Source organism: Sorghum bicolor, chromosome 4, assembly GCF_000003195.3.
Source record: "Sorghum bicolor cultivar BTx623 chromosome 4, Sorghum_bicolor_NCBIv3, whole genome shotgun sequence".
In the NCBI taxonomy this organism is placed as follows: Eukaryota; Viridiplantae; Streptophyta; class Magnoliopsida; order Poales; family Poaceae; genus Sorghum; species Sorghum bicolor.
Window position 1 is genome coordinate 5571774 of NC_012873.2, and position 27052 is coordinate 5598825.

Below are 27052 nucleotides of genomic sequence, written 5' to 3' on the forward strand. Positions count from 1 at the left end.
GGCCAAGAGCACAAATCCAGAAAATCCCAGTCGAAACAGAAACTTCTTATATATAAATAATAAATCTAAACAAACATTTTTCGGTGATACTAATAGAATATTAAAATTAAACTCATTTTTGAACTGACCATTTGAATTAAACAAATATTTATGTCACAATTGCCACCACACTGTTTCCTTGTTGTCTACTCACCGCATTATGACTTATGAGACACCTTTCCTTCTTTTTTTTTTTGCTAGTATATAGGAATTCCGACGCCTTTTATTTATTTTTTTAACTTGGCTATTTCTCCTCACCTCCTCCTCTCCTTTTCTTCCTCCCTCCGCCTCGCCTCCACTCTCCCATTCGGTCCACCGATCTCGCCGGATTCTCCTCCTCGCCGGCGGCGGCGATGGCGGGCAATGACAACTGGATCAACAGCTACCTCGACGCCATCCTAGACGCCGGAAAGGCTGCCATCGGCGGCGACCGGCCCTCCCTCCTCCTGCGCGAGCGCGGCCATTTCTCCCCCGCGCGCTACTTCGTCGAGGAGGTCATCACCGGCTACGACGAGACCGACCTCTACAAGACATGGCTACGCGTACGTCCGTTGCCGATGCGGTCACCGCCAATTCCGCCTCTTATCTTCCGTTGCTGTTGCTGTTGCTGTTGTGATTCCGTTACCGATCTGGGCGTGCCCGTGTCTGCAGGCGAACGCCATGCGGAGCCCGCAGGAGAGGAACACGCGGCTCGAGAACATGACGTGGAGGATCTGGAACCTTGCAAGGAAGAAGAAGGAGGTAAAGCTAGGTTCTTTCTCCGGTTGCTTCTCTGCTCGGACTCTGCTAGACTGCTAGTACAAAGTATCATTTGACGTTGGATTAGGTTTGCGGCGACTATTCTGCCTAGAGGTTGCTGATTACCTGTGATAGTTAGATCGCCTGTTGCTTTTGCTTTCCCTTAGTTAGAGGCTTAGGACGAGGCGCTGCACTTGCTAGGTGACGTTTGGACGCAAGCAGATCAATTAGATGGGATACATCAGCTAAACACTATATTGACTTGCGTGAGGTGTTGTTTTCAGACGGCATTGGCCTCTGATACAGCTTTGACGTTGTAGTTTGCCAGTCTTTCCAAAGTTTTTCAGCTGCTGCCCCCTTTGTTTTCACTTGTCCAGTAGTTGGGCCAACTACGACAGATGCTGAGAACAAGGGAATTTCATGAATGAAGCATGTAAATGGCTTTCACTTGTCCAGTAGCTGGACCAATTGTGACAGATGCTGGGAACAAAGGAATTTCAAGAATGTCCACTACCCACTAGCTGACTAGCTGAGCCAATGGGAGCATGCTGACACTGCATATCCATTTCAATTTCAGCATCTTTTTTTTTTATCTATTCCAAAGCCCTCCATGGCTATTATTCTGTCCTCAAGATGCCGCACATTCTGTTTTGACTATAGTTCCTCTGTCATAGAGTTAAGCACTTTTGCACAGTATCCTTAGTCTACCTATGATTTACAAGTTGATCTTTCTAATACTGTCCTCTATTTTTCAAATACATATTTGTATATGCAGTTCGAGAAAGAAGAAGCTTGTCGTTTGTCAAAACGCCAGCCAGAAACTGAGAAAACACGAGCTGATGCTACTGCAGATATGTCTGAAGATCTCTTTGAAGGTGAAAAGGGAGAAGATGCTGGTGATCCATCTGTTGCATATGGGGACAGCACCACAGGGAGCTCACCTAAGACAAGTTCAATTGACAAGCTATACATAGTATTGATCAGGTATAGAGGATATTCCTTCCAAATCATTTTTAAGTATGGAGCATGGAAGAAATGTTTCTTTTTATTTTTCTTGTCGGCATTTGAAGGGGCACTAATGTTTTTTTGTCCTAACAATTGCTTAAATCTTATGGTGTTTCCTGTGTTGGTGGAAAGGCAAATGAATTGCTAAGGCATATGGGGATCTAGCTGTTATTGCAATGTGAAATGTGCAATTTGAAACTCATCATTGGCATATAGCCTTTGTTAATCTGTCTGCGCTTTATATTGCAGTCTACATGGTCTGGTCCGTGGTGAGAATATGGAGCTTGGCCGAGATTCAGATACGGGTGGCCAGGTAATCTTGCTGCACTCAGCTAATTAGTACACCAACTTATATTTACATGTATAAGTGCACATTGTGATCTAGTATATTGTTTACTTTCAATACTTGGCAACTCAAATATGACCCAATAATTTTTTTCTTAATAAAACTTCATAGACTCCTTTTTTTTCAAAACTCAAATTTTGTGGACCAATATATCTTAATGGGAGTTCAAGTATGTTCTGTAAAATACTCAGCGGTTGTCATCTAACTATAATTAGATACTTTTCCTTCTGTACAAGAATTTCTAGTATTTTACTCTCTCAAAAACTTTTAGACCTTTAGTATTTGATAGATCACACTCCCTTTCCCATTATAAATGAACATACCGTACAAAGCTATAACACATTTACATTTATATTTTGTCATCTGATATTTCCCATCCCACCTAGTAAAAGTTCAGATTTGTGCATAATTTTATTTTTGACATTTTGTAGGTCAAATATGTGGTTGAACTTGCTAAAGCACTAAGTTCATCTCCTGGAGTTTACCGGGTTGATCTGCTAACAAGACAAATATTAGCACCAAATTTTGATCGTAGTTATGGTGAACCTGCAGAATTATTGGTTTCAACAAGTGGTAAAAATTCTAAACAAGAAAAAGGAGAAAATAGTGGTGCGTATATAATTCGGCTACCGTTTGGTCCAAAAGATAAGTATCTAGCTAAAGAACATCTATGGCCTTTCATTCAAGAATTTGTTGATGGTGCACTCAGCCATATTGTGAGGATGTCAAAAGCCATAGGTGAAGAAACTGGCCGCGTGCATCCAGTATGGCCTGCTGTGATTCATGGGCATTATGCCAGTGCAGGAATTGCAGCTGCGTTACTTTCTGGAGCACTTAACCTTCCTATGGCATTCACAGGACATTTTCTTGGGAAAGATAAATTGGAAGGGCTTCTCAAACAAGGGAGACAAACTAGAGAACAGATAAATATGACATACAAAATAATGTGCCGAATTGAGGCAGAGGAGCTATCTCTTGACGCATCTGAGATTGTCATTGCAAGCACTAGGCAAGAAATAGAAGAGCAGTGGAACTTGTATGATGGTTTTGAGGTTATACTTGCAAGGAAGCTCCGAGCAAGAGTTAAACGTGGTGCTAATTGTTATGGCCGTTTTATGCCTCGTATGGTTGTAAGTATACACATTCTACTACCCTTGTGGTAACTTTGATCATTGCAAGTATATTCTGTCTAGGCAATTAGTGCAAGATGTAATTGCACCAATGTCTATTGTGACTTTGATTCGACCTTATTCTCTATTCATCGCTTTTGCAGATAATTCCTCCTGGAGTTGAATTTGGTCACATTATTCACGATTTTGATATGGATGGTGAAGAAGAGAATCCATCCCCAGCATCTGAGGATCCACCTATTTGGTCTCAGGTCACTGCATATTCTTTGTCATAGTATACACAAAGGCTCGTTAATCATTAGTGAAGCATTTACTTAGTAGTTGATGTGGATGGTTTATTTTTGTCTGTCAAATCTGCATTCAAATTTCAAACACTGACTATACATGTGCACAATTGATGGCAGATAATGCGCTTCTTTACAAATCCTAGGAAGCCTATGATTCTAGCTGTTGCTCGCCCTTATCCCGAGAAGAATATTACTACGCTTGTAAAAGCATTTGGTGAATGTCGGCCACTAAGGGAGCTTGCAAACCTTGTAAGATTGACATTAGTTATCCTGATGTTCTTGACTTTTGTGCTTACTTTTGAATTTGTGCTGTAGACATTGATAATGGGTAACCGTGAAGCTATATCTAAGATGCACAATATGAGTGCTGCTGTCTTGACATCAGTGCTTACATTGATTGATGAATATGACTTGTATGGTCAAGTGGCATACCCCAAGCATCATAAGCACTCGGAAGTTCCTGACATTTATCGTTTAGCTGCAAGAACAAAGGTATTCTCTTTCCCCCTTGGTCTGAATCCAATCATTTGAGGTGCTTATCTTTTAGTACTTCTTTATCTGGTTCATATAAAGTTTTAAATTTGAGACCTACATAAAACATCCAAGTAAAAGGGAAGATCACTTCATTTCATGAACCCTGATTTATTTAATACTCCCTCTATTCCAAATTATAAGATGTTTTGGCTTTTCTAGATACATTACTTTTATTATGTATCTAGACCTAGTGTATATCTAAGTACTTTTATTATGTATTTAGAAAAGCCAAAACGTCCTATAATATGGAACGGAGGGAGTACTAGTTTGGTTTGCTGAACTCTTACCATCTTAGTACTGGTGTTCTTTCACTATACACTTGCATGCTGGTCATATGTCGATCTTTCTGCAGGGGGCTTTTGTAAATGTAGCTTACTTCGAACAATTTGGAGTTACTCTGATAGAGGTCAGATTTTTTGAGGTTCCAATTTACTGTTGCTGCTATCACTCTGTCTGTATCCTAACTATAACCAATTGTTATATCCATGTGCAGGCTGCTATGAATGGTTTGCCTATAATTGCGACAAAAAATGGAGCCCCTGTTGAAATTAATCAGGTGTGTTTTCCTTCTGTTATTCGATTGTTTCATGTACTTTGCTTTCGAAATATATGTTAACTAATTGCAAAACATCACTATTGGTTTTCTGATTGATGATAATTCAGGTCCTGAATAATGGTCTCCTTGTTGATCCGCACGATCAGAATGCCATTGCGGATGCACTATATAAACTTCTTTCTGACAAACAACTTTGGTCAAGGTGCAGAGAGAATGGACTGACAAATATTCACCGATTCTCGTGGCCTGAACATTGCAAGAATTACCTGTCAAGGATATTAACTCTTGGCCCAAGGTCTCCTGCTATTGGTAACAGAGAGGAGCGGAGTAATACACCTATTTCAGGAAGGAGGCAAATCATTGTTATCTCTGTAGACTCTGTTAACAAGGAAGATCTAGTCAGGATAATCAGAAATGCTATTGAGGTCATACATACACAAAACATGTCAAGTTCAACTGGTTTTGTGCTGTCAACTTCGCTGACAATATCAGAGATAAATTCACTGCTACTATCTGGTGGCATGCTTCCCACTGATTTTGATGCTTTCATCTGCAATAGTGGGAGTAACATTTACTATCCTTCATATTCCGGTGAAACACCAAACAACTCCAAGATTACATTTGCATTAGATCAAAATCACCAGTCACATATCGAGTATCGTTGGGGAGGAGAAGGACTAAGGAAATATCTTGTGAAGTGGGCCACTTCAGTGGTAGAAAGAAAGGGAAGAACAGAGAGGCAAATTATTTTTGAAGATCCAGAACACTCTTCAGCCTATTGTCTTGCATTTAGAGTGGTTAATCCCAATCATGTAAGCCTTTTATTTTCCAGTTGTATTTACATTCTATAATCTTTGCGTGCATTGTGCATTCCTTCAATTAAAGCATTACCATACTCTCTTTCATAATGTTTGACATGATTATTTTTCTTACTGTAGCTTCCTCCTTTAAAGGAATTGAGGAAGTTGATGAGAATCCAATCTCTCCGTTGCAATGCATTGTATAACCACAGCGCTACCAGATTATCTGTAGTCCCTATCCACGCATCAAGATCTCAGGCTCTAAGGTTTGCCATTGTTTATTTATGTTTATTCTTCTTCGACCTGCCTTCAGTTTATTTCTTTAAGGTATAGTTCCAGCAGTTTAGGCTGCCTACTAATTTGATTAGAAACACCATGAATGTGTATTTGTACGAGCAAAATATTAAGGGTTTGCCTGGAATACCGGGATCGCTAGAAATTCAGGATATAGTTCAAACACAATAAAACGGTATAGACTTGGTCTCAAATCCCTGCTTAGCTAAAGATATCCTAAATGTTGAATTCTCCCTACAAATATAGAAAAGGGTGAAGCCTAATAATCAGTGGCTAACTGACTATTCTGTTCAAGTGACCTGACTATAGTTCATTTTGGCATAAAATTACTCTGCTTTCATGAAAGGTATTGCCCTTCTTTTTGCATAATTATTTTTTGACTAGATATTCATTTGATTAAAGTTGATAGAAGTGTTAGTATTCTATCTCAAAATGATACTGTGGATCTTATCACTATGACTTGCTCCCAAAGTACCCAACTTAGTTAAGTAGTGGGTTCAGTTTTCATTTTGTCATACTCCAATCACCTTTAAGCTATAGGTTTTTTATTTTTTTATTTTTTGGGAATGGTCAACCTGGGGGGACAGCATCCCCACCTTAATTGTATTTGATATAGCATGTCATAACCACAAATCAACAACCTGTTTTAAAGTTATATTGTAACCCTGTGGACCATTTTTTCCCCCGTTGAGTAGGTACTTGTGTATACGTTGGGGGATAGAGGTGCCAAATGTTGCAGTCCTTGTGGGTGAAAGCGGCGATTCAGATTACGAGGAACTGCTGGGGGGTCTCCATAGGACCATTATCCTGAAGGGCGAGTTCAACATCCCCGCAAACAGGATCCACACGGTGAGGAGATACCCTTTGCAGGATGTTGTCGCCCTCGACAGCTCAAACATCATCGGTGTCGAGGGCTACACCACGGATGACCTGAAGTCTGCCCTGCAGCAGATGGGTATACTCACACAATAACACCCCCGGAGCTTCTGTTTCCACACCCAAGCCAACGGGAAAACGAAAGGAAAGGTGACGAACCAAGTGCAACTGTTTCCATGCTCGATGGAAATGCCGATTTTGCTTGTAGGCTGTAGAGGTTGTGTTTGTGTGTGCGCGCGCGGTGGTGGTGGCTTATTCTTGAGCTGTGAATAACTGCCCTCCTTTGTTTGTAATATCCCAAAATTTTGAAGTGAGTACACTGCAACCAAACAAGAAACCGGTTCACATATTGATAATGGAAAAAAAACGAATGCATAAAGTGAAAAGCAAAAATGGTTTGGAACGGTAGTGTTCAATGGTAAGGATATACTGTTGCTGAGCGTGCAAAATGTATGACTATGGTCATCACTTGTCATATCTGGCTAGTTTGTTCTATATGCCTTTTGAACATATACCGTACCATGTGGGTAGTTACCGTGGCCATCAGCTGTTTTCCCTGTTGACTTGCGATTACAATTTCGTAGCAAGCACAGCAAAGCATGTTGCCGTCAGCTACCTTGGTAGCACAGCACGGCAACCCACTTTGCCATCGGCGTACCGATTCGGCCGTGCATTTCGCACGCCATGTCGCATTCCTTCCTTTGCGCTGGACGACCGTGCGATCAGCGGCGAAAAGCGACCGTCTTGTTAAGCAATGCCAAAAAGTACTATTTACTAATTTGTTATGAGAAAAAATACTATTAAATAACTGATAAATTTGGTTGGTAAACTCAAGCGAACAAGACCACAGGTCGCACGGAAGCAGCTAACTCTGTTTGGACGGCAAGGCCTTCTTTAGTTTCAAAGAGTTTTCAGATACCATAGCATTTTCATTTATATTTAACAATTATTGTCTAATTATAGGCAACGCCAGCACATATCCGTAGATATAATTATTTATTTTTTATTTTTATTTAATACTTCATGCATATGTCATAAATAATTAGTTATTTTTAAATTATATTTAATATTATATATATATATCGTAAAATTCAGGATAAATAAGGCAAAATCGTACAGATATGTGCTGGCGTTGCCGCGGCCGGTGCCGCGAGAAGAGCCGTGCCGTGTGCCCGGTGACCCGGTCTCCGGAGGTCCGGACACATGAGCAGAGCAGTCAAGGCCTTGTTTAGCACTTTCGTTTGTTTGTGGTAAATATTGTCTAATTATAAACTAACTAAGGTCAAAAGATTCGTCTCGTGAATTACAGTTAAACTGTGTGATTAGTTTTTATTTTTATCTATATTTAATGTTTTATGCATGTGCCGCAAGATTCGATGTGACAGGAAATCTTGAAAACTTTTTGGATTTCGAGTGAACTAAACAAGGCGCAAGCTAGAAAAAGCAAAAAAAGGCCGTGGTTGGTCAGTGGAAAGCCACCGGCCAGGTCCATCAACGGATATACTATCAGATGTGTATATGTAAATATGAAAAAAGGAAAAGAAAAAAAAAACCCCGGATAACGCTGCTGCACTGCATCATCGACGAGGAGGCAAAGAGAATAGTAGTAGGCGGACGGCGGACGTAGGAATAGGATCCATCCATCCATCCATCGCGACGGATGTCGACGTGTGCAAGATACCAATTCACCGCAGCGCGCCGAGGTCTCCCGTGAGAAACCAAAGGTTGAGAAGCGTGAGCTACGATGATGCCTCTAGCTAGGAAGATCCAACGAGCAAGGCAGACCCAAACTTGTACTTGCCCAGCCGGCAGCCGCTGAGGGGACGGAATCCAATGATGCTGTTACCAAGGATTTTGTTTGAACGGCTACCACACTTTCTATTGCTTTCTGTTGTTACCAAGGTGGTGGTCGTCATGGTTAGGTTAAGGGCCTGTTTAGATTGGAGATGAGAAATTTTTGGGTGTCACATCGGATATGTCAGAAGGATGTCGGGAGGGGTTTTTAAAAACTAATAAAAAAACAAATTACATAGTTCGTAAGGAAACTGCAAGACAAATCTATTAAGCATAATTAATATGTCATTAGCACATGTGGGTTACTGTAGCACTTAAGGCTAATCATAGACTAACTAGGCTTAGAAGATTCGTCTCGCGATTTTCAACCAAACTGTGTAATTAGTTTATTTTTTATCTACATTTAATGTTCCATGCATGTATCCAAAGATTCGATGGGATGGATGAAAATTTTTTGGGTGGGAAACTAAACAGGGCCTAAAGCTAAGTTGAATACAATATTGTGTCCATGATGCAGGTCTATGATGTCAAAAAGACTGTTTAATTACTTAAAAGCTACTCCCTCCGTCCCAAAATAAGTGTCGTTTTCGCTTCCCGAGAAATAACTTTAATTAAATATATAGTAAAAAATATTAATATTTATAATACATAATTAATATCATTGGAAAGATCTTTAAGTCTAGTTTTTTAACAAATTTATTTAGAGATATAAATATTGCACGTATTTTCTATAAATCGAGTTAAACTTGTGGCACGAAAACCTAAAACGACACTCTTTTTGGACGGAGGGAGTATATATCTACAAAAGTCAAGAACAATCTTCAATTGGAACTAAGAGAATATGTCACAAGTAGACGTTCAAATAAATACGAGACATAGTTTATGGAGAACTTCTTGATTAATTTGACATTGTAGACGCTGATACAAAATATTAATATAAAGATAACATAATACATTTTTTAAAACCAGGAGAGTGTATGTCATGGCCATTCCCCTTTGCCCTAACCGTGCCTGGCTGCCTCTTTCGCCATATCCGAGTCTTCTAAGCTCGTCATGGAGAAGAAGAAGAGAAGGTCTGATTGTGAAAGGGGTTGCCCACTAGCAACATACCACGATGGCCATTTAGCGGAGTTTGCGAAAAAGATACTCCCTCCATCCTAAATTATAATTATTCCAACAATCTTGGAGAATCAAAGCATTTTAAGTTTGATAAAAAATATAAAAAGAATTACAAAAAATATGAAATCAATCTTGGAGAATATAATTAATAAAAAATCTAATAATTCTTTAATGATATCATAAATATTATTATCTTAACTTGAAATGCTTTAATTTTCCAAGAATCTTGGAAAAAGATACTACAATAGACACATTTTTTTAGGAGATACTATAAGCGAGCAGCATGCCAGCATGTCAAACTGTCGATTAAATAAATTGCTATAAAAATCTAAGGCACATCCCACAATATTTGGACCAAATTAAATTATCATTACCCTTTATTAGTGCCCCTGCGTAGACATTCCATTGCAACATCCAAAAAGCCCAAAAAGAAGGCAACGACACCTGTGAAAAACCACACCAAATCCGCAACATCGCAACGTCCATAAAACTGTGTCGTGATCCCAGAGAGCCCAAGCAAGCCCGCACTGGAATCAACCCGTCGCCCCCAAAGACAAAACCAACCAACCAAGCAATTCCCCTTCCCCATCTCCGGACCAGCGCCGCCGCCGCCAGCCAGTCCCCGGACACGGACACCTCGGGCGCGCCATCCCGCCGTGGATCACCGCGTGAGGAGGGGCGCACCGGCCGGACCCCGGAGGGCCAGATGGTGTCCGGCGCCGGAGGGGGCGAGTAGCGCGATTGGCGGCCACGAACGGATCGGCGGCGGCGCTGCGAGGCGGCGGTCGGGGCGGGGGCCACCATGTCTGCGGTAGTGTGCGGCAAGAGGTCCTCCATCTTCGGCGACGACCTTGTAGCTTCCCCTTCCTCCCCTCCGTCCCCTTCCCACCACCACCACCCCGCCAAGCGGGCCCGCTGCTCCCCGTCCCGCCGGAGGGAGGTTCTGCTCCACCATCACCTCCTCCCCCTCTTCCCCGACATGGATCCCCAGGTTCGTCTCTGCGCTTTACTCATTTGTTTTTTTTTTGTTTGCAAAAAATCTGGTGGGACGTCGCATTTGCGCACTGAAAGGTGGCTCGGTTCATCATCGTGCCGAAAATTTAGTTTTTACAGGGATCAGATTCAGTTGCTCAGAAGTGTAGATCAGATGAAGCTGCTCCTGCTAATTCGTTTGGTGAACCTAAGTACTATTTGACGTGAGATTGTAGTATATTTGGATGTGAAGCACCTTCCTTTCGTGTAGATTTGTGGCTTCTTAGTTGATGTTTGCCATTTAGGATTATTATACAAGTTAATGAATTATGGTGTTTTTCTGCTGAAACAGGGACCCCTTTAGCTCAAAAGTTATGCTTTTTAATGTTTGATACTTTGATTGATGCACAAGTGTTCTGACACACGGGTTTGGGCTGCTGTGACACATCATATTGAACCTGTTGTACTCATGTTTTTCTCTAATGGAGGATGAATTTGGGCATTTATCAAGCAGCAACTGTAAGAGTACTGGCATGTGAAGGTTGTAGTGCATGCAACTTGTTCAGCCTCTGTTATAGCCAAGCTGGAAATTTTCATTTCGAGCACTTGGTATTTGCTTATATACACCTATACGGCAGGATTATATCAATCTTCATCTGGTTCCTATGCCTTATTTGGAATACCCACTAAGAAGCTTTGCTCTGACTTTTGAGCATTTCAGCATGTTGCATAAGTCACCTATTTTGGAAGTGTTCAGTTCTCAATAGGGAGGAGTATTAGATCAGCTGATGCCTTTTTGGTTATTCTGTTTGTTTGAAGCTCTGATGGGTTCACAGGTTTCAGGAAGACCTTTTTCATATTCTTGTGTCACATTTGCTTCTTGCACTTAGCAGTGTGCTATCATGTCATTCGTTGTGCAATTAAAGTCTCACTGCATTATCTATTTTAAAAATTAAAATGCTGCTTTCAGTTACACAAGTTCAATGTAACTATGTATCTAGATCAATATTGTTTGAGATGTCTTGCTGCTAATCATAAATTCTTCTTGTTGCATATTTAGCTCGTCTTGGTAGCGAACAGAGATGGATATATGTATCGTGGCTCAATGTTCTTGATTTTCTTTGGTATGATTCTCATTTTCAAAATTATTTCAGTTGCTTGAAAAAGCTCTTGAGGCCTCTGGAGATGACTTGGACTCTGCAATAAAGAGATTAAACGAGCTGCGCCTGGAGTCAGCTGGGGCTATGCTTTCTGGCACTTTGTGCGAATCTGAGAACGGCATGTCATCAGCTCTTAAGTTATCGGCTGAAGGTATGTACATTAGATTTCATCTGGGAATAGTTGCATACCAGATAAAATGAAGCATATATTAGTTGTGATTACACATTTATATTATTATTAGTAAGAAATTTGTTAAGTTACAGTTGCTACGAATGTCAACATTTGCCTGATGGTGTATAAACAATGTTGAGCAATGCCATCAAGGAGGCATATTTAATTGTTTTACAAATATTATAGATTATGACTGATTGTTGTCAGTCATGATTACCCATTGTTATTGGCAACTTGATGCAGCAGTGAATTATTGTAAACCGCATATTATACTAACTAAAGCTAAGCTATGCAGCTTTGTCATCTGTGTTCTCAATTGTCCTATGTGTTGGTTTCCTTTTTTTCCCATGGGCATTACTTAAGCATTTATTAGTAGTATACATATCATTTATTGACCAACTTATATTGTATATCTTCATAAATTCTCTATTTTGTGAATCAAATTTGTAATACTGACTTTATGATTCTCCGTCTTGGACAGGTACCGCCAGTAATGGTCATTTGGACGTAGCTACTGAAAACCCACCTGCAACTGATAACTCTCAGGCAAGTCATCATAGCTCTGAATGGGTTGAGCTATTTGTCAAAGAGATGATGAGCTCCTCAGACATAGATGATGCACGAGCTCGTGCATCCAGGGCTTTGGAGGTGTTTGAAAAATCCATCATGGATCGAGTTGGAGCTGAAGCAGTGCAGAATTTGCATAGGGTACTATAGCATGCATCACATGCCATTTTTTATCTTAGGATTTGTTCCCTTGGGAAGCTTAAGTAGTTATGCTTTTTTTTTACCCTCCATAGGAAAATGTGATGCTAAAGGAGCAACTGGCAATAATTCTCCGAGAGAATGCTGTTCTGAAGCGGGGCGTTGCGATACAGCATGAACGCCAAAAAGACTTTGACATGAGGACTCAGGAAGTCGACAGCCTGAAACAGTTGGTATTGCAGTATCAGGAGCAGCTAAAAACTCTTGAGGTACTCCCGTTCATCACCCTTGTGATTTTGATCCTTTGATATTTATATTCTACAAAAAGGTAAACTGTGATACATGGTTTGATGCAGATAAATAATTATGCACTTAGAGTGCATTTGAAGCAGGCTCAGCAGAACAATTCTATGCCTGGACGGTTCCCACCTGATGTCTTCTAATGCCTTATCAGGGCTCAGCAGAATAATTATGTACCTATTAAGATATTTGAAGTGAGGGAGAGGGATTCACTTATTTCTACTGTGATAAGTAGACTCAGGACCTTGAGTTCGACTCGAGCGTTTGCATGTACCAACCATCATCGGAGATAGGCTATAAAGCATGGGCATTAAGGTTCAAATATGTTCTGCACCTGGAAGCTGGAAGTTGATATGAAATAGTATGTTCGGTTGGCTGCTTGCAGCCTGCTTGTAATAATGGCTCTTGCATCTTTGAAGTGTAAGAACTGATATATTGTATGTAAGCTTAAGACACAAAGAACAAAACAATGTTTAAATTGTTTTTTTCACACATCAAGCTGGAGTTACTTTTTTCTTATTTATAATGAGGTATCTTCACCCACAGTCCACACTGGAGGATGAATATGCTTGTAGAACGTTCTTCGTAGTTTATCAGTTTTCATTCATAGTGTTGGTCGATTGCCTCCAAAATCTGGAATAAGGATGTCAGCATTTCCAAGCTGGAAGTTTTCATAGTTTATCATTCTTATATAAGGATGATATATAAGATAACTTACATATGAGTTCATATAGCATATATGAATCATATAGGCAAATACAATGCTTGAAGCAACTATAGTTGCGTTTATTATTGGTGGGGCACACGAACGATAGGATGCAAAAGCAAGTCATTCTTCTTTCGAACAGTGATGCCTATGTCCTCAACCATATCCAACTCACTTGGCTTCATCCCCTCTTTGAGCTTCCAATCAAAGTGGTAAAGCAGTGCTGCCAGTGCAAGTTCTATATTCGACTGCGCAAACACCATTCCAGGGCATATTCTTCTACCAGCACCAAATGGTATGTACTCAAAGTCCATTCCCTTGAAATCGATTGTGCCACACTCAAATCGCTCTGGCTTAAACTCTTCAGCATCATTCCAATACTTTGGATCCCTACCAATCGCCCACGCGTTCACCAACACCGTGGTTCCCTTTGGCACATCATACCCAAGAATCTTGCATGACTCCCTTGCCTCCCTTGGGAGAAGCAATGGCGCCGCTGGATGCAACCTCAATGTTTCCTTGATGATGAGCTTCAAATACTTCATCTTTACCAAGTCATCTTCGGTCACTTTCGGCTTACCATTGAGGTTGTCACGTAGCTCGGCTTGTGCTTTCTTCATCACATCCGGGTTCCTCATAAGCTCCGCCATTGCCCACTGCAGTGTAGTTGCTGATGTCTCGCTTCCAGCGCTGAACAAGTCCTAAATATGCAAAATTTCAAGAACATGCATGATAATAAACTCTTGTTCTTGTTATTTATTCAAAATAATAATAATAATAATAATAAACTCTTGTTATGTAAAATCCATATGTACTTACAAGGATAACGGCTTTGATCATTCCCATTGTGAGGGGCATGCCGAGGCCGCCTTCCTTTTGTATCCTCAAGAGCACGTCCACTAGGTCTTCTTCTTCCTCCTGGTCCCGGACAGCGGCGCCGTTCGCCGCCGCTAGGGCTCTCCTTTCCTCGTGTTGCTTGATGGCGCAATCCATGAGCTCAAAGTTCTTCCGGTGATTTGCTTGCGCTCGCCGTGCCGTTCCGCTGAGGAAGTTCACCAATGGCGATGACGGGAATAGGTCGCCTAGGCTGAACCCGGAGACGATCTTGAGCCCCTCCTCGAGCGACACCAAGAACTCGTCCCGCCTGCTGAACCTGTCCCCGATCATGGCACGCACGGCCGAGTCGGCGACGAGCACGGCGACGCGGTGGCTGACGTTGACGGGCTCGCCGTGCGGGTACGGGGCGGCGGCGACGGCGGCGACGAGGCGCGCCACCTCGTCCTCCCGAACATGGCGGAACGACTGGACGCGGCGAGCACTGAGGAGCTCCAGGATGCAGATCTTGCGGAGCTGGCGCCACACGTCGCCGTAGGGCGCGAACGCCAGGCCCATCCCTTCCTGCATCATGATCCTGATCGTGGGGCTCCACGGCCGCGTGGCGAACGCGACGTCGTTCGTCCGCAGGACCTCGCGCGCGGCGTCACGGGACGTGGCCACCACGACGGGGACCTCGCCGAGCCTGAGGTACATGAGCGGCGCGTCGAGGCGGCGCGCGAGGTCGGCGAGCGCGCGGTGCACCAGCGGCTTCCCCACGAGGTGGTGTAGGCTGCCGATCACCGGCAGCCGCCATGGGCCTGGCGGCAGCCGGACGCCGCCGCCGCCGCTGGCGTCGCCGTCGCGCCCCCTGAGTAGCCTGAGGAGCAGGAGGGGTAGGAGTAGAGCCAGGAAGAGGCACAGGTAGTGCGACGCTTGCTCCATGCGCATGCGGTCGACTGGAGTGTCTGGTGGTGGCCAGGCCAGGGCGTGAACGGAGCATCACATGGTGTACTATAGGTGCGAGTGAGATGTACGTACAAAAACAGAGTAGCTTTCGGTGTGAAATATTTCTCGATTTCCATGGTAGCCAAGTGTGGTGGACGACTCGGCGGCATTGCCGGCCGTCGTCCACACGAGATGCCGCTTTGGCATTGCAGCCCCCGCACGCGCGCGTATCGTCACGTCGCTCATCGAGCTGCCACAGGGTCGCCGAGCGACGGTGCCAGAGCGGATGCGCCGCCGTGCTCCTGCTCCAGTCGCGACGCATCAGTGGCCAAATGCGTGGCTAGTCGTCGGTGTCGTCTTCGCTCCGGCCTTTGCTCCCTAGCTAGCTATTTCTCTGGCCCAAATCCAAGTGCCGGCCGGCCAACCGGATAAACTCGACGAAGGGGTTCGTTAGCTACAGACGTACGTGCAAGAACGCTGCAACGTACCGGTGACGTGCACCACGCGCCACAGCACGGTGCATGCAGCATGAGCGGCCGGCAGGGGTGAGAGATCCCCCTACGACGGCGACGGGCCGACGGCGACCATATGGCCGGCGCTGTTCTGCGAAACCCAGGCCAGGCTTTAGTTTGATTTGACGTTATTTGGCAGGGAGGCTATTAGCAAGTATCGTAATGCGTTTTAATAATGCAGCTTTCCAGCTACGAGATAATACGTCGAGGTGAACCGGTCGATTAACCCCATATCACTTGTAGAGCGACAATGTTGAAGACATAGTCAGCAGCAAATAAGGGGGTGTTTAGTTCAAAAAAAAAATGCAAAATGCAAAATGACAACTATTTTGGAATGGTGGAATACAAAATGCCAAATTTATCAGGGTGTTCTATCTAAAATGCAGAATTTTTTGCCTTTATGAGAGCCTGTCTTAGGCTCTTTTTGAGTTTTTTTGCCTCTTGAGGCCAAAATCCAAAATAGAGAATAACCACCGTTTTATAAAAAAAAATATATGGTGTCTAGTTCTATTTTGCAAAATGATGGACCAAAACCTAATTTTATTTTTTAAAAAAGGGGAAACTAAACACCCCCTAAGTCCTACTAAGCAATCTGTAAGGTTGTAGAGCGAGTAAAGCCGGCGTTTACCTTGGCATCCTTCTTACATGTGCATCCCCGTGTGTTGCTTCCGCACCGGCGAGAGCCACCGTGGAGCATGTTCGATGGTCTGAATAGCTGAAACTACTATTCGCTAATTTATCATAAAAAAAAACACTGCTAACTACTGTCTTGAACAGACGCAGGCGAGCGAGGCCATGCTGAGCAGGCACAAAGGAGCTAGACCGGACGCAGCGCCGTGGCTCGAGCATGCATGAGTGAACGAGGCGGTGTCGTGTTAGAGCATCTCCAACAATTAACAAATTTTATTTGCCAAATTTCGAGTTATAGGAACTTGCTAAAAAATTTGACAAGTAAGAAAAAATGCTTATCTCCAATTGTTTGCCATTTGGACTTGCCAAATAAAAAAAAAAGGCCCACATCCAACTACCGCCGCCGCCTGGTCCCTCGTCCATCTCCTACCGTACGTACGTGACTCTCTCCGATCCTCTCGACTTGCCTTGACCCGCCGCCGTTTCTTTGGTTCATTGCGGCAAGGGTGCAACCCATCGTGTCCAGCATCATCCTGCAAGGTGAGATCAAGGTAAAATCTGCACTCCCTCCTTGGTCTATCGAGTACGTCGCAACACCTTTCGTCCCTAGGTCAGCATGTCATTCGTGCATTTGTTTGTGACTATGGAGTTTTTTTTTTGTTATAAACCTTGTCCATAGGAATCATGCCTAGAAAGAGATCCCGTGTGCAAAGACAGTTGGATGATTCATCATCCGATGACGATGCTAGTCTTATAGTATCGGCCGCTCAAATTCTCTTGACTGCTAGCAATGAAAAAGGACCACATGGTGGCTCTGTCAAAGGTCATCGAGTTGTTTTTCGTGACAGACAAGGCGGTCATGATAGGATGTATCAAGATTATTTGGCTGAGAATCCAACATACGGCCCCGAATTATTCCGTAGAAGGTTCTTGCACTTCAATTTCAGATTAAATTGTTTTTAATCAAATATTATTTGTGTTGCCATACTTTTATTTTTCTGGTTCAGGTACAGGATGTCTAGGGATCTTTTCTTACGCATAATGAACGCTGTTGAAGAGCATGATGAGTATTTTGTCCAAAAACGGAATGCTGCGAATGTACTTGGCTTGAGTTGCTTCCAAAAAGTCACTGCCGCAATGCGTATACTGAGTTATGGAATGGCTGCTGATATGACAGATGAGTACGTACGCATTGGTGAAAGTACAGCGCTCGATAGCGTGCGTCACTTTGTTCGTGCAGTTGTTGAAGTGTTTGGAGATGAATACCTCCGACATCTCAATGAGGCGGACACAGCACGCTTGCTTGCAATGGGTGTGAAAAAAGGATTTCCAGGAATGCTAGGGTCCATTGATTGTATGCATTGGGCGTGGAAGAATTGTCCATATGACAAACATGGTCAGTACAAGGGTCATGTGGATAAGCCCACTATTATTTTGGAAGCTGTAGCTTCGGATGACCTTTGGATATGGCATGCTTTCTTTGGAATGCCCGGCTCTCATAATGACATTAATGTTCTTCATAGATCTCCTTTGTTTGACAATCTCGCGGAAGGTAGAGCTCCAGAAGTGAATTTTTCTGTAAATGGCCACGACTACAACATGGGTTATTATCTTTCAGATGGCATCTACCCCCCTTGGGCTACTTTAATCCAGTCTATCAGTCGGCCTGTGGGCAACAAGAGGCAATACTTTGCCAAAGCGCAAGAAGCAGCACGAAAGATGGTGGAGAGGGCTTTCGGCGTTCTACAATCTAGGTTCGCCATTGTTCGTGGTGGGGCACGTTTTTGGGACATTGATACATTAGCAGTAATCATGAGGGCTTGTGTTATCATGCATAATATGATCGTCGAAGATGAAGGATTCGTGGTAGACCATAACGAGGAATTTGAAAATCAGGGTGACAATGTGGAGATAGGTCGTGGCCGGCGAACTCGCACGCTTGATGAATATATTCAAGCACATCAGCAGATCAGAAACAAAGACACACATATGCGGTTGAAAGAAGATCTCATCGAACACCTTTGGAACCATCACCCAGATTTATATTCGTACAATATTTGAATATTATTATGATTTTATTTGCTGTCAATTTATTTTGGAACCATAGCCTGAGAAACACATTTGATTTTATTGTATTAAACTGGGTTATATTTGCAGTCAACTAAATGAGTGTCATTTTATTTTCTGAAAATATTTTTCCATGAACGAAAACAAAAGATTCAGTGCACACGTCCATGCTGAGTTCTAAAATAAATTTACGACATTTAAACAAAGGTTCTACTGAATGAACTTTTCAAAAACTAAATATTTAAGCTCAAATGACGTGAAGTAGATTTAATTTCCACGGCGCCTAGCGACAATGTCCTTCTGCATAATGTCAAGCCATTCACGCTGAAGCGTGTTGAGGGAGGTCATGTCTGCAAGCATAATTTCTTTCTCTTGTTTCATCAACTCGGCTTCAGCTCTTTTGTCCTCCGATTCAGCTCTTTTCTTCTCTAGCTCCAGAGATTGCTTGTCTAGCTCATGTGATAGCATAAACCTTTCATTCTTTGCCTTCTCCTTCTCATTATCGGCCACCTCTTTCTTAGCCCACATGCTGTCAATAGCCTCTTTACAAGCTTCGGCACCCCTAAACCTGAGGTTTGCTTTAGCCTTCTTCACTCCTTCGCTCCTTTTCCTTACTCCGGTCTCTGCAGCAGCACCACCATCATCGGTGGCCTCATTGTCATGTGCATTGTTGGTTCCTTCCTCTTCTCTTGGTCGAGACACTTTCGCAGATTTTTTTTTGGACTTGTTTCCAGCTGATGCTTCTTTCTCCAACTGTAGAAGTTCAATCCTCTTGGCTTTCCACTTGTCCTCCTCCTTAAGTATGTTCCAACAAGACACAACACTGCATTTCTTGCCCTCCTTGGTTTCTACCCCTGAGAACATCTTGAGGGCACTTGCAATCTGCAATAATAATATGTCAATATGTATTGCTGAAACAATTGGAGATCGAACAAAAAATAAAAATTTAACAAAAAATTACCTTGTCTTGTATAGTTGTACCACTTTGATTTCTACGATCAATCGCTTCATAACAGGAACAAAACTTGTTCACTACAGTCTGAATTGTGAGCCATCTATGCAGAAGTGAACTCTCTGTCCTTGGAGTTGTCTGTTTATTGTGGGTCTCAAAGTAAGCACGAACCTTACCCCAAAATCCAGTACGGTTTTGATTGGCCCCGTGGATAGGATCTTTGCTAGCAATCAACCATCCTTCGCAAATAAGTTCGTCTTCCTCAACACTAAAATTTTTAGATCTCTTGGTTCCCCTGTTACCACGAGTACCAACAACTTGCACCTCTTCTGGACTATACTGCGTTTCTTGTTGAGTCATTGGACTGGTCAAGTCATTGAAACTTTGAACATGGTCATCATCTCCATTGAAAAGAATCCCAGACAAGAACTCCTCTTCCTGATTCTCCATGAGTCTAACAAAAATGAAAAACCACTAGTGGTCAGACAAACTGGAATTAACCTGGAATTAAAATTAAACTGGAATTAATAAAAAGCTAGAATTAACCTGGAATTAAAATTAAACTAACTGAAACTAAACAACAATGGTACTGTCAACATTGAATAAATTTCTGATTGAATGGGACTTCTTCTAAACCTCATAGCACCAGTGGTCAGAGCATGTATTGTTCTTAAATGGGGCTGTAGCATGCCAAAAATAGGATACCAACCAAAAAACTGAGAAGAAGCACTGCAAAATTCTTCAGTGTAAACTCAAAATATCTGGCAGATGTAAATTGCTGATTGTATACTCCTTACAAATAGAAAATATGCACAGTTTATCAGGCTTGCTATGCTACTTCCCGACCTATCATCAAAATTTTTACTGCATGTTTCAGAATTGTGGAAAATGAACTTTTCAAGCAAGATTGGCGATCAAGAAAGAAGAAGCAGATATTCCAGTATATTGTTCTCAAATGGTCCTTGGTTCTTCTTACTGGCTTGTGTACTGGACTTGTTGGCTTCTTCAATAACCTTGCAGTTGAAAACATTGCTGGGTTCAAACTGTTGCTTACAAGTGTTCAGGCCACCCAGTAAAATTACAAACTTAGGTTCTTTCGTTTTATACTTTGTTTCTCTTGAATCGGTAATATGTGCTATTCAGATACCCATCACCATACTTCAATGAAAATTGCAGGCATAGACCCATGTATTCATCCCATGTCGGAATACCAGCTAATGTAGATCCAATTTTTGTGGCCTCTGTTGAGCCACTCTTACTCAAGTACCAGGTAAGAAATCACACTTGAAAACTGAAACTTAACTACATCAGGCTGGTATGAAAAGAAATGGCCAGCTGATCTGAATATGCTAACCATAGTATCATGTGCAGTGATTCTGTGGGTTGTAGTAGCACAAACAAATTCAGAATGCCACCAGCTGCAGGCTCAGACGAGACATCATTTGTGATCTATGGTGATATGGGGAAGGCTCCGCTGGACCCATCAGTGGAACACTACATTCAGGTAGACCAAAATGTTGCCTTGAAAAACAGAATCGCTTAACTCTGGGTTTTGTGTTCAGTAGTAACTCTCATGGCAAGCGTTTTGCAGCCTGGATCGATTTCTTTGGCCAAGGCAGTGGCTAAAGAAATTCAGACAGGAAAGGTCGATTCAGTCTTCCACATAGGAGACATAAGCTATTGGTACTCACGAAAGGGTCGCCAGAAGCCCCCTGCCCAGCGCCTCGCCCCCTGCCCAGCTCCCTCCGCCTGCTCTGGGGTCGCCAGAACCGCCACGCCCACATCATCGGCCGCGCCGGGGTCGCAGGGGCAGCTGGGGCCTCCGCCCGCACCGGGATGCCCGGGACCAGAGCGAGCGGGGCCGCCGTGCCTGTGCTGGGTTCCAGGGGCCTCGCTGGTGGCTGGCGCCCGTGCCGACGCTCGCTCGGCGGACGAGCCCGAGAAGGTTCCTGAGGTTTCGGTTTGAGAAAGAAGCCGCCGCATCCGTCGATCTCGTCGGAGGTGGCAACGGCGAAGAAGGCGAGCAGGAGGGAGAAGACGAAGGGAAGACGGCGGAGATGAATCCCTCGACGAAATCCCTTCGTCTTCTCCCTCCTGCTCGCCTTCTTCGCCGTTGCCGCCTCCGACGAGATCGACGGATGCGGCGGCTTCTTTCTCAAACCGAAACCTCAGGAACCTTCTCGGGCTCGTCCGCCGAGCGAGCGTCGGCACGGGCGCCAGCCACCAGCGAGGCCCCTGGAACCCAGCACAGGCACGGCGGCCCCGCTCGCTCTGGTCCCGGGCATCCCGGTGCGGGCGGAGGCCCCAGCTGCCCCTGCGACCCCGGCGCGGCCGATGATGTGGGCGTGGCGGTTCTGGCGACCCCAGAGCAGGCGGAGGGAGCTGGGCAGGGGGCGAGGCGCTGGGCAGGGGGCTTCTGGCGACCCTTTCGTGAGTACCAATAGCTTATGTCTCCTATGTGGAAGACTGAATCGACCTTTCCTGTCTGAATTTCTTTAGCCACTGCCTTGGCCAAAGAAATCGATCCAGGCTGCAAAACGCTTGCCATGAGAGTTACTACTGAACACAAAACCCAGAGTTAAGCGATTCTGTTTTTCAAGGCAACATTTTGGTCTACCTGAATGTAGTGTTCCACTGATGGGTCCAGCGGAGCCTTCCCCATATCACCATAGATCACAAATGATGTCTCGTCTGAGCCTGCAGCTGGTGGCATTCTGAATTTGTTTGTGCTACTACAACCCACAGAATCACTGCACATGATACTATGGTTAGCATATTCAGATCAGCTGGCCATTTCTTTTCATACCAGCCTGATGTAGTTAAGTTTCAGTTTTCAAGTGTGATTTCTTACCTGGTACTTGAGTAAGAGTGGCTCAACAGAGGCCACAAAAATTGGATCTACATTAGCTGGTATTCCGACATGGGATGAATACATGGGTCTATGCCTGCAATTTTCATTGAAGTATGGTGATGGGTATCTGAATAGCACATATTACCGATTCAAGAGAAACAAAGTATAAAACGAAAGAACCTAAGTTTGTAATTTTACTGGGTGGCCTGAACACTTGTAAGCAACAGTTTGAACCCAGCAATGTTTTCAACTGCAAGGTTATTGAAGAAGCCAACAAGTCCAGTACACAAGCCAGTAAGAAGAACCAAGGACCATTTGAGAACAATATACTGGAATATCTGCTTCTTCTTTCTTGATCGCCAATCTTGCTTGAAAAGTTCATTTTCCACAATTCTGAAACATGCAGTAAAAATTTTGATGATAGGTCGGGAAGTAGCATAGCAAGCCTGATAAACTGTGCATATTTTCTATTTGTAAGGAGTATACAATCAGCAATTTACATCTGCCAGATATTTTGAGTTTACACTGAAGAATTTTGCAGTGCTTCTTCTCAGTTTTTTGGTTGGTATCCTATTTTTGGCATGCTACAGCCCCATTTAAGAACAATACATGCTCTGACCACTGGTGCTATGAGGTTTAGAAGAAGTCCCATTCAATCAGAAATTTATTCAATGTTGACAGTACCATTGTTGTTTAGTTTCAGTTAGTTTAATTTTAATTCCAGGTTAATTCTAGCTTTTTATTAATTTCAGTTTAATTTTAATTCCAGGTTAATTCCAGTTTGTCTGACCACTGGTGGTTTTTCATTTTTGTTAGACTCATGGAGAATCAGGAAGAGGAGTTCTTGTCTGGGATTCTTTTCAATGGAGATGATGACCATGTTCAAAGTTTCAATGACTTGACCAGTCCAATGACTCAACAAGAAACGCAGTATAGTCCAGAAGAGGTGCAAGTTGTTGGTACTCGTGGTAACAGGGGAACCAAGAGGTCTAAAAATTTTAGTGTTGAGGAAGACGAACTTATTTGCGAAGGATGGTTGATTGCTAGCAAAGATCCTATCCACGGGGCCAATCAAAACCGTACTGGATTTTGGGGTAAGGTTCGTGCTTACTTTGAGACCCACAATAAACAGACAACTCCAAGGACAGAGAGTTCACTTCTGCATAGATGGCTCACAATTCAGACTGTAGTGAACAAGTTTTGTTCATGTTATGAAGCGATTGATCGTAGAAATCAAAGTGGTACAACTATACAAGACAAGGTAATTTTTTGTTAAATTTTTATTTTTTGTTCGATCTCCAATTGTTTCAGCAATACATATTGACATATTATTATTGCAGATTGCAAGTGCCCTCAAGATGTTCTCAGGGGTAGAAACCAAGGAGGGCAAGAAATGCAGTGTTGTGTCTTGTTGGAACATACTTAAGGAGGAGGACAAGTGGAAAGCCAAGAGGATTGAACTTCTACAGTTGGAGAAAGAAGCATCAGCTGGAAACAAGTCCAAAAAAAAATCTGCGAAAGTGTCTCGACCAAGAGAAGAGGAAGGAACCAACAATGCACATGACAATGAGGCCACCGATGATGGTGGTGCTGCTGCAGAGACCGGAGCAAGGAAAAGGAGCGAAGGAGTGAAGAAGGCTAAAGCAAACCTCAGGTTTAGGGGTGCCGAAGCTTGTAAAGAGGCTATTGACAGCATGTGGGCTAAGAAAGAGGTGGCCGATAATGAGAAGGAGAAGGCAAAGAATGAAAGGTTTATGCTATCACATGAGCTAGACAAGCAATCTCTGGAGCTAGAGAAGAAAAGAGCTGAATCGGAGGACAAAAGAGCTGAAGCCGAGTTGGTGAAACAAGAGAAAGAAATTATGCTTGCAGACATGACCTCCCTCAACACGCTTCAGCGTGAATGGCTTGACATTATGCAGAAGGACATTGTCGCTAGGCGCCGTGGAAATTAAATCTACTTCACGTCATTTGAGCTTAAATATTTAGTTTTTGAAAAGTTCATTCAGTAGAACCTTTGTTTAAATGTCGTAAATTTATTTTAGAACTCAGCATGGACGTGTGCACTGAATCTTTTGTTTTCGTTCATGGAAAAATATTTTCAGAAAATAAAATGACACTCATTTAGTTGACTGCAAATATAACCCAGTTTAATACAATAAAATCAAATGTGTTTCTCAGGCTATGGTTCCAAAATAAATTGACAGCAAATAAAATCATAATAATATTCAAATATTGTACGAATATAAATCTGGGTGATGGTTCCAAAGGTGTTCGATGAGATCTTCTTTCAACCGCATATGTGTGTCTTTGTTTCTGATCTGCTGATGTGCTTGAATATATTCATCAAGCGTGCGAGTTCGCCGGCCACGACCTATCTCCACATTGTCACCCTGATTTTCAAATTCCTCGTTATGGTCTACCACGAATCCTTCATCTTCGACGATCATATTATGCATGATAACACAAGCCCTCATGATTACTGCTAATGTATCAATGTCCCAAAAACGTGCCCCACCACGAACAATGGCGAACCTAGATTGTAGAACGCCGAAAGCCCTCTCCACCATCTTTCGTGCTGCTTCTTGCGCTTTGGCAAAGTATTGCCTCTTGTTGCCCACAGGCCGACTGATAGACTGGATTAAAGTAGCCCAAGGGGGGTAGATGTCATCTGAAAGATAATAACCCATGTTGTAGTCGTGGCCATTTACAGAAAAATTCACTTCTGGAGCTCTACCTTCCGCGAGATTGTCAAACAAAGGAGATCTATGAAGAACATTAATGTCATTATGAGAGCCGGGCATTCCAAAGAAAGCATGCCATATCCAAAGGTCATCCGAAGCTACAGCTTCCAAAATAATAGTGGGCTTATCCACATGACCCTTGTACTGACCATGTTTGTCATATGGACAATTCTTCCACGCCCAATGCATACAATCAATGGACCCTAGCATTCCTGAAAATCCTTTTTTCGCACCCATTGCAAGCAAGCGTGCTGTGTCCGCCTCATTGAGATGTCGGAGGTATTCATCTCCAAACACTTCAACAACTGCACGAACAAAGTGACGCACGCTATCGAGCGCTGTACTTTCACCAATGCGTACGTACTCATCTGTCATATCAGCAGCCATTCCATAACTCAGTATACGCATTGCGGCAGTGACTTTTTGGAAGCAACTCAAGCCAAGTACATTCGCAGCATTCCGTTTTTGGACAAAATACTCATCATGCTCTTCAACAGCGTTCATTATGCGTAAGAAAAGATCCCTAGACATCCTGTACCTGAACCAGAAAAATAAAAGTTTGGCAACACAAATAATATTTGATTAAAAATAATTTAATCTGAAATTGAAGTGCAAGAACCTTCTACGGAATAATTCGGGGCCGTATGTTGGATTCTCAGCCAAATAATCTTGATACATCCTATCATGACCGCCTTGTCTGTCACGAAAAACAACTCGATGACCTTTGACAGAGCCACCATGTGGTCCTTTTTCATTGCTAGCAGTCAAGAGAATTTGAGCGGCCGATACTATAAGACTAGCATCGTCATCGGATGATGAATCATCCAACTGTCTTTGCACACGGGATCTCTTTCTAGCCATGATTCCTATGGACAAGGTTTATAACAAAAAAAAACTCCATAGTCACAAACAAATGCACGAATGACATGCTAACCTAGGGACGAAAGGTGTTGCGACGTACTCGATAGACCAAGGAGGGAGTGCAGATTTTACCTTGATCTCACCTTGCAGGATGATGCTGGACACGATGGGTTGCACCCTTGCCGCAATGAACCAAAGAAACGGCGGCGGGTCAAGGCAAGTCGAGAGGATCGGAGAGAGTCACGTACGTACGGTAGGAGATGGACGAGGGACCAGGCGGCGGCGGTAGTTGGATGTGGGCCTTTTTTTTTTATTTGGCAAGTCCAAATGGCAAACAATTAGAGATAAGCATTTTTTCTTACTTGTCAAATTTTTTAGCAAGTTCCTATAACTCGAAATTTGGCAAACAAAATTTGTTAATTGTTGGAGATGCTCTTAGCTAGCAGCCTAGCACTAGCAGGCGCCGCCGCCGGAGCATGGCCGAGCAGGCAAGAATCGGGCGTCTATGTATACGGCTGTTTACGGCTGTTTGTTGATGACGATGGCTAGATATGACATGGCATTCTTTCTTTTTTACATCTCATATTAGGTTTGTCAGCCAAACATAACTATCTTTGTCCACCCATTTCATAAAATCTAGGCTGCATTTGAATGTAGGCATTGAGGCTCATCAGGAATTGGAATTGGCATTGAATAACACCAAACGCCGGTGTTTGGATGGCTTAGGACTTTGGAATTGGAAATCATCTCCAATGCTTTTTGCATCCAAACAGGAAACAAATTTGAGCTACTTGCTATAGGACTCCAAAAGCGAATTCAATGGCCATCCAAACAATAGTATTCTAATTTTGGTCATTTCAATACCATATATGTTTTGGTATTGGACCCAATTCAATTCCAGGTCCCCCAATATCTATATCCAAACAGAACCTTAAAGTTTTACAACCTATGGGTTATATATTATGGAAGTGTTTTCCACGGTGAATCTAAAAACATAAATTTTATACATGAACCTATATTTTTTTTTTAGAAATTGTTGGTCAAAGATACAAATGTTTGACAAGACAAACTAATATTATAACTAGATGATACCCCGCGTGTTGTTGCGGGAATTATGTTGTGTTATATATAACATGAATTT

At 43.0% G+C, this 27052-nt stretch overlaps 6 protein-coding genes across 7 annotated transcripts; 4 read left to right on the forward strand and 2 right to left on the reverse strand.

Moving 5' to 3' along the window:
• Positions 269 to 6984, forward strand: LOC8079417 (probable sucrose-phosphate synthase 2). The gene is made up of 13 exons (XM_021459119.1): positions 269 to 581; positions 691 to 780; positions 1553 to 1761; positions 2032 to 2095; positions 2560 to 3258; positions 3402 to 3509; positions 3663 to 3794; positions 3861 to 4037; positions 4432 to 4485; positions 4573 to 4635; positions 4743 to 5447; positions 5574 to 5701; positions 6425 to 6984. The coding sequence occupies exons 1-13, from the start codon at positions 393 to 395 to the stop codon at positions 6699 to 6701; spliced, it is 2895 nt and encodes a 964-aa protein (XP_021314794.1). The 5' UTR covers positions 269 to 392; the 3' UTR covers positions 6702 to 6984.
• LOC8077638 lies at positions 10007 to 13325 on the forward strand. The gene is made up of 5 exons (XM_002451631.2): positions 10007 to 10509; positions 11645 to 11801; positions 12304 to 12530; positions 12623 to 12796; positions 12884 to 13325. Exons 1-5 carry the CDS (start codon positions 10321 to 10323, stop codon positions 12968 to 12970), a joined length of 834 nt encoding a protein of 277 aa, XP_002451676.1. The 5' UTR covers positions 10007 to 10320; the 3' UTR covers positions 12971 to 13325.
• On the reverse strand, positions 13415 to 15482 carry LOC8077639 (premnaspirodiene oxygenase). Of its 2 annotated transcripts, XR_002452522.1 has the most exons (3): positions 14353 to 15482; positions 13546 to 14234; positions 13415 to 13460 (listed from the first exon to the last, which is right to left on the reverse strand). XR_002452522.1 is itself a non-coding variant. In XM_021459990.1 (2 exons), the coding sequence occupies exons 1-2, from the start codon at positions 15295 to 15297 to the stop codon at positions 13617 to 13619; spliced, it is 1563 nt and encodes a 520-aa protein (XP_021315665.1). In that variant the 5' UTR covers positions 15298 to 15482; the 3' UTR covers positions 13434 to 13616. The 2 variants fall into 2 exon arrangements, 1 of the variants encoding a protein (XP_021315665.1); XM_021459990.1 differs by having other exon boundaries at positions 13434 to 14234.
• LOC110434715 lies at positions 17574 to 18497 on the forward strand. Its single transcript, XM_021459421.1, has one exon. It carries the CDS (start codon positions 17574 to 17576, stop codon positions 18495 to 18497), a length of 924 nt encoding a protein of 307 aa, XP_021315096.1.
• On the forward strand, positions 23152 to 24330 carry LOC8079419 (glutathione S-transferase T3). Its single transcript, XM_021458124.1, has 2 exons — positions 23152 to 23567; positions 23647 to 24330. The coding sequence occupies exons 1-2, from the start codon at positions 23217 to 23219 to the stop codon at positions 24259 to 24261; spliced, it is 966 nt and encodes a 321-aa protein (XP_021313799.1). The 5' UTR covers positions 23152 to 23216; the 3' UTR covers positions 24262 to 24330.
• LOC110434716 lies at positions 24535 to 25458 on the reverse strand. Its single transcript, XM_021459422.1, has one exon. The coding sequence runs from the start codon at positions 25456 to 25458 to the stop codon at positions 24535 to 24537; it is 924 nt and encodes a 307-aa protein (XP_021315097.1).